Raw genomic sequence first — 8,081 nt, forward strand, 5'->3', positions numbered from 1 at the left:
GTTTATTATAGAACGCGCCTCGAGAGATATATTCTGACCGTAAAACTTTTACGATACTCGTTCGGGCCACCACTGGTGGGCGCTCATTTGAAGCTAATGGAGTAAACAAAGTTTTCACTGGCTGGTTTTTGTGAAAATCGAAAATTTAGTTTTGAAAAAGAGTTAACGCAGTGTTGGCGGCCATTTTGAATTTTAAATATTTTCCGGGGTAATATTTTCTCTGGTACCAAATTTTGAACGGTATCCACGATTTTTATTTCAATTTCGAAGGAATATGATGTAAAGTTACCTTACTGAAAGTTTGAGCAAAAGTTTAAGACTTTAAATTTTTAGGCGTGTACTACCTTAAGTTAACAAAACCACAAGCGTTGATTCTGCTTATACAAATAATGAAGATTATGGAATTCCCTGTCTAACCCTACGAAAACATAAAGTAAATGATGTTCGCATTTCTCTACGGAGCATATATACAAATAAAAACTGAAAGCATACATTTGAGAAAACATTAAAAGTCTACCTCCCGAAATCATAAATTACTTTTTTTAATAATATCTTGTAATTTGTCATATATTCAACAACGAAATGTAAGCAGGCAGTGCGTTCATGAAAATTACCACTCGTGCCTTATTGAATGTGGAGATGGTTTTTACTTATTCTTGGGCCACGAACAATTTCCGTAACCCTCCCAAGACGCAAGACTCGAATCACTGTTCACTTCCTTGATCTGTTCACATGTTTCTTGGGATGAAATAGAATGTCATTAATCAGAGGAACCGTAGGATGCGAAAAGCTAACAAGCAGGGGTATACGCTTTCCACTCCAATGCAGTATATCACGATGCGTGATTGCTGTACACAATGACGTTGATCACATATATTACGTATGTGAGCAGTCAACTTGTAATGCAGCGACAAAGATTTAATTTTACAAAACTCCGCGAGCCGTTTTTTTTTTCTTTAGGAGCATACTAATATTCGAGTAAAAGAAATAGGTGAATTCTTTACCATCGGGAGTTTAAAGGTATTCCTTGAAATTATTATATCAAAAAATACTTCAGATTTTGTAAGTAGGACAAGGTGGTCATCGGGTTTTTTGCTTTCTAATTGTGATTGTCATTTTGCTTGGTTTACACGCTGTGTAGAAAGCAGTGGCGTTGCCATGGTGATACTCTCACGCAGACAGTTGTGACACGCAGACAGTTGTGACACTTCATTTTTCAGTATTTGGCCGCTGCACGTACATTGGTCGTAAATATGTGACGTCATTGTGAGGTCTTTGGTCACTTTAATATTAAGAAAAACAGTGACAACCTTCTTTAAAACAGTTTCTTTGCATTTGCATAAAAGGAGCCAGGAGGCTGGTATGGTTCATTTGCTGTGTAATAAACACATTGTAGCCATGAGAAGTATGTGAGTACTGGAAGGTATTCAGTGATCCGGAGACCGCGAGATCATGAAAGCGAGAGCGCTATGCGCAGTCTTGACTGTCAAGCGTGAACCCCGTTGCCGTAACTACGTCGCGTCGTGTAACTTTCCCACGCCAGGCATCTGTCAACGAAGGAATTGTTAAGCCATAACTACGCAGAGGATCGATGTGGCATGTTCACCACTGGCACACATTGCCTCGGAGAAGAAAGTCCGCCATCTAGCCCTCAATGCCGATGTCAACATCACCGTCCGTAAAAAGCCACTCTCCTGAAATAGATTAGACGGAGCTATTGCGCGTGTGCTATAATTTGCCACACTGGCAACACGTACATCAGTGCAGCAGTCGACTTTTCATCTGGATTTAGAAGAGAGCTTTACTTCGCTTGTTCCGACGATCAACGGTACTCGTTAGAGTTGAATAGTGGAGTCCTCGACACATAATCTTTAAAATGGTAATTTAGTGCGAGTTCCACGATACCTGATATGAATGAGGAGCTCTTTTTCACCCAGGTCATTCCGGCGTTGTACATCTGCATTTGTGCCATCGGCATCGTGGCCAATTTTCTGGTCATCTACGTACTGATCAGGTATTCTTCAAAACGTTCCATACCGAATATTTTCATCCTGAACTTAGCCATCGCCGATTTCCTGTTCCTGTGCACGCTTCCGCTGCAGGCGCACCGCTTCGCGACGAAGCGATGGATATTCGGAAACATCGCGTGCAAGATTGTCACCGGCTTTGATGGCATGAATCAGTTGACTGGGATTTTTATCTTGACATGTATGAGCATTGACAGACACATGGCCATAGTTCATCCCATCAAGTGTCGACTTCTACGCACGGCTAACAAGGCAAGGGTAATCAGTCTGGCCGTGTGGCTTGCATCACTCCTGGCCAGTCAGCCCCTTTGGATCTTCGCAAACGATTACCAAGTTTCGAATACAACCAGCATGTGCATTATACTGTGGCCGACAGATGTGAACGGCGACACCGTCTTTATTGTCATCACTTTCATACTAGGATTTATCCTGCCTTTATTCGTCATCTCGATCTGTTACTACAAAATGTTCGCCTACCTCCGTCACTCCCATCGCCCGAGTCACTCCGCTAGAACTTACCGGCAATCGAGACGTGTCGCTCTGATCGTCGTCGTCATTGTGGCCGTGTTCTTTTTATGTTGGTTGCCGTTCTACATCCTCAACTTTGTAACTCTAATATCGCGCCAGGGACGGCCGAGTATGGCAATGATAGGGGCCTATGCCGTATCTATTTGTTTGTCTTACGCCAATAGCTGTCTAAACCCTATCATATACTCGTTCATGGGGACGACTTTCCGCAGGAACATGAGGAAGGTATTTCTGATAGGATTTTTCTGCCGATCAAACGGGCTGAACGAAATCACGTCGGCAAGTTTCCGCCGCAGCAGCTCCAGATGAAGGAAGAGAAACTCGATTTTTAAGGCTTTCTTTCACCCGATTCCGTTAGATAGTGTGGCAACTTTCCGACAGAATATAGCAGGGATGTACCGAAATATGGTGGGGAAAGGCTAGATCTTTCAATGCCAGGTCAGAGTTCAAAAGTATTTTTCATTCAACCGAGATAGTAAATCAAGAAAACCAGTTGCACCATGATAGTTAATGAAGTAATCCTGTATAAAAGTAAGCCGGGAGTTCATCGGAGATCGTCAAAATAAGTTTTATCTTGAGATTAATGTTCAGTAAAGGCAATAAATCGCACATTTGCGGACACTGTTGCAGCGCGAAATGGTTGGGAGGATAAAACCAGTAGTTAAAATAGTACGATAGCCGCCCAACAATGTCTGCCAATTCTTTGTATTTATTGTTATTTTGATCGAGTGAAACAGTTGCCAGACAAAAGCGGTTTCAACTCGCCCCATCAATCGAGTATAGAATTAAATTTTTACGATATGCATAGCATTAAACGTATAGATTTATAGCTCATAATAATGCGTCGCCAGTCACATTATTGCAATTACTTTAGCAGTGTTCAGATGGTGTGGACCGAAACTCTAGTCACACGCTGGCTCAGTGCAATATGTTCTTTGCTCGTGTCTCTTCCCGATTTGAAACTTCCAGACAGGCGTGCAGCTTCTTGATCAACTTTTAATTTATTAACGTAGACTATCCTTCGCGGAAATGCTCCAGAGGGTCTATGATTTAATGTAAGGTATTATTGACAGCCCGAGTGAAAGTTGTCATACGCCTGATATACCGACAGTAGACAACTAGTATGAGCAGTGAAGGTGGCGTGAACACAGGTCGCCAGGCTGAGCGAACTATGAGGTGGCGTTATCGTTTTCGTCTAATTTTCTCGTATATCTGGCGCCGGAATTCCCAGTAACATCACTCAAATTCCAATCTCATATCTTGCCCGTGTTTTCTACTCTCTCTCTTTCTTGAAAAACAAGTGCTCTTGAGTCTCAGAAGGGCACGATGCCTCTGGGTCGTTTTAAGACTGCGATGATCCGCTTAGAAAGAAATCCATTTTGACAGAGAATTCGGAAAACGTCTCGATATCGGTAAATTAAAGCTAGTACGCCGACTAAGATTTACTGGTGAAATATTAAGTTGGCAAAATCTCTGCCACCGACTACTCTGTGAAGGAAACACTGTTTTCTTTGTAAGATTATTCACATAGAAGTCGACGGCTGGAAAAACTGACCTGTCTAAAACAGTTTTGAGATTGACGGCAGCTGCAGACACAGAAATTGTTATATCTGTGTGCACTCTTTAATGTTTCCGGAATGCTGCCTGGCTTTCTTTTCCTTCGTATTCCCGGTAACCTTTCCCCTGTGTCAGAAACCAGAGTCGATGTCTCACACTTGGTCGTTGAGTAGTGCAAGTATGCGTGTGTTAAAATACCGCTGTTGACCTCAGCCTCCCACCCCCTTCTCCCCATATGCGTTTCCTGTAACATGCCTTCAAGATATTTGGGTTGGCTTGGCTTGAACTTCTTTTGTTTTCCGTTTAACAACGGAATTCGGTACATTTTAGTGTTACAGGCCTAATATTTAAAAATAAAGAGACACGATAGGGTCGGAGGGTAAAAACCAGAGATAGCCATGATTGCATGGCTCAACTTTCGATGCTTGTATGCAAGGGATTTTGACCGGTATTCCGAGTGTTTCAACATTGTCGGTGTTTGTTAACTGTGGATGGTGCGCTTATACAGAAAAATGATGTATTCCAGTAGCCATGGCAACAGGGCATAGTAAAACTGAAGGGTTTGACGAAAGAGATGACCGGACATTTCACCATCACCAGGTGGATAAATGCTGGTCACCGTTTTCTTAATGCCATCAGAGAATTAATTACAGGTAAACTCGATAGGTCAAGTGCCTCTATGGTCGGCAAAGCGGTTACAAACGACGCCCTCTAGACGATTCTTAATGTAAAATGTACCACAAGCATCATGTAAATCTGCATTGCGTCAATTATTTTCACTTCAACCTTCGCTGTGCCTTGCAACTCCCTTGGTTTTGGGGCATGACGCACTTTCTCTCTCAAAAGCGGCAAAAGGTGCAATGATGAACGTTTTCAATAATAAACAACAGCCTGAGGCAGTTATGACCTTTACCATGTTATCAAATCCTTGATTTCTGTTATTGCATGCGCTAAAGTAACATTTTAGCTCATGTATTCATACAGCTTTCACAGTTTATGCATATATAGCTTGAAAGACTTTACCAAAGGCAGTAACACAAGCTATATAAAGTGGTGATACAATGACAGCAGTCAAAGAAATTTCGTATTTTTATTTCAGCTAATTAAGCTTACATATATATGTACTTAATGACTTTTGGAATTAATCCGTGATAAATATTGTTCATGATGATGATCATAACACTTTCAATGAAGATGCAAACATGTGGCAAAAAAAGTTTAAATTGACGGACAACTGCAATATATATTATAACACGTGAGCATTTTCAGTTCGTATTTATTAGCTCACGTGTTCACACACATGAGTCAATGTCGTACCGATGTTTCTGTCTGAGTGTGTGTGTGTCTGTCTGTTAGTTTACACGATAACCTACGAATGCCTGAACGGATTCAAGTCAGATTTTTTAGACAGGTACCATATGCTATGGCAAGTACTGATTAGATTTTGGTTAGTGAGGCTTGCATGTTATAAAATTATGAAATATCATTTTTTTAATATAATGCTCTCCCATGGAGTAAGTAATGACAGTGTCTCCATATATCACGAAATACTGCTCAAAATTTCATGAATTTTTTCAGTGATGACAATCTCAGAACATTATGAGGGTACTATTAGTGTCATGGCAATCATCGGCTCATTTGCGTACTTAAGAAACTTTCGTAATTAGTGATATAACTCCGAAATTCGTACACCAAATTTGATAATACCTGCTGCAAATATTGATCTGATAGATGTCTAATTATACTAAGAAGCATTGAGCAGTGTCAAGTTAATAAACAGTACATTTGCATATAGTTTTGCAATTAGTCATATAACTCAGAAATAACTGCACCAAATATGATGAAATTTACTGCAGATACTGATCCGACTGATATTTGACTGTTTTGTGAAGCATTTAGTAGTGTGTGGTTAATGAAGGATCCATTTGCATATTTCATGAACTTTATAATTAGTGATATACCTCTGAAATTGTAACACCATATTTTGTGGAACCTGCTACAGATATTGATCCGTTAAATATCTAATTGTCGCATGAAGCGTTGAGCAGTGTCAAATAAATAAACAGGTTATTTACATATTTACGGAAGTTTTGTAATTACTGATTTAACTCCTAAAGTACATGGCGAAAGTTGATGAAACCTGCTACAGATATTGTCTGACAGACACGTGTAGCTTCACCTTGACTGTTGAGCTTTTCGGATCGGTCTTTTATTAATTTCCAAGGTAATTATCCCGGTAACATGCTCTGAAAGTTTGGATGTCCTAACATGTCGGAAAGGGTGAAAAAATCTACTTGACACTTAACCCTCGTGTCAGTCCCCGACAAAAAGCAAGAATCACAAATATTTGTACATTGCCGCCTACCGATGCCGGGCAGCGTAGCGTACACTGTATCAGATTGTTCTGTGAAGCAATTAGCAGTGTCAAGTTCATTAATGGCTCTTTGCATATATTATAAACTTTGTAATTAGTAATATACCTAAGAAATTACAATTCCAAATTTGATGAAAGTTGGTAAAGATATTGATCGGGTAGATATCTGATTGTACTGTGAAGCATTGAAAATTAGAAATGTCATTAAAAATGTCTCATTTGCATATATCATGAATTTTTGTAATCAGTAATTTGACTTTAAAACTATTTTACCAAACTCTATGGAAGCTGCTACAGAAATTGATCTCACAGATACCTTACTCTTCAGTGAAGCTTTTAACCGTATCAATTAACGACTTATTTGCATATTTAATGACCTTTTGTAATTAGTACGGGAATATGGGTCAAATTACTGTATCAGATCTGATTACACCTGCTATATATGAACATATATCTGGCCTACACTGAGAAATATTAACAGTGTCCTGTCAATGAATTGCTAAACTACGTTGATTTTATTGAAAGTTGTTGGAGGTATTTTCACCTGATTTAAACCTTACTTAATGTTTCTTTCCTGCTTGAAATCCAAATGACAGCAGTCAAAGAAATTTAGCATCTGTATTTCATCTAATTACATATTTGTAATTAATTGGAATTAATTTTTGATGAATGTTGTTCATGATGTTGATCATAACACTTTCATGTGGCATGTAATAAACTATAAATTTAAAGACAACTGCAATAATTACTCAAACACATGAGCCTTTTCAGCTCATACTGGTCATACTTAGCGTAAAATCGCGTTTTAATGTTTCTGTGTCTGTGCCATGTAAAGCAGGTTAACGCTAGTCTGTCGCTGTTATCCAAATCCGAACGACTCACAGACAAAGAACATTCACAAATATTTGGTAGCTGTAAGTCCAAAACTTTACAATAAAGTGGATTTAATTGTCGCATGGTCATTACTTTGTAGAATATTTAAGCTCGAGATGTCGTCATAATGCCTGTATAATCGCCATTTCTGTTTACTTTGGTAGCCCAGCATGGTTTGAATTGGTCATATTTACAGTATAAAAACATGCATTGGAAGTCAAAATTGCCAACTGTAAAATGTAATTCGCTGGCTGGCGTCAGCAATAGTCATCATAGTAAAAATGAAAATTTAGATTTAACACTCATATTGCTTAGTCTCTCTCTGTCGATAATAAATGATATTTTATTCTGCTTGAACGGCTTTTATGACATGCCAAAAAGGCGAGCCGCAGGAAGGGGAAACTTTTGATACGTAGATGCAGTGTAATTCGACACACTGTAAAGCTCTAAATTACACAATATTTATACAATATAATTTTATGCAATGCCATAAAATTATTTCTTTCTTGTATCATCGTGCTCGGATAGGTGTTAAGCGATGTGGAAAATTAACTGTGTACCGTCTGCGCCGGTGGCTGTATTGGGGAAATATAGCTTGCTTTGGCTACCAGGGTTGAGAATAAGAGTGATAAAATAAAGATTAAAAATAAAGTGACGGGTAACAGCTGTGTTTTTTTATGTATAGACGGTGTAAGCATTTCGGTCACATCTTTCTGGGACCG

General features: G+C 39.3%; 1 protein-coding gene across 1 annotated transcript; it reads left to right on the forward strand.

The window, feature by feature from the left end:
- The first annotated feature begins 608 nt into the window (after nucleotides 1–608).
- Nucleotides 609–5,257, forward strand: LOC139122006 (somatostatin receptor type 2-like). The gene has a single exon (XM_070687348.1). The coding sequence runs from the start codon at nucleotides 1,911–1,913 to the stop codon at nucleotides 2,862–2,864; it is 954 nt and encodes a 317-aa protein (XP_070543449.1). The 5' UTR covers nucleotides 609–1,910; the 3' UTR covers nucleotides 2,865–5,257.
- Nucleotides 5,258–8,081: the final 2,824 nt, after the last annotated feature.

Source organism: Ptychodera flava, chromosome 21 (genome assembly GCF_041260155.1).
Source record: "Ptychodera flava strain L36383 chromosome 21, AS_Pfla_20210202, whole genome shotgun sequence".
NCBI lineage: Eukaryota > Metazoa > Hemichordata > Enteropneusta > Ptychoderidae > Ptychodera > Ptychodera flava.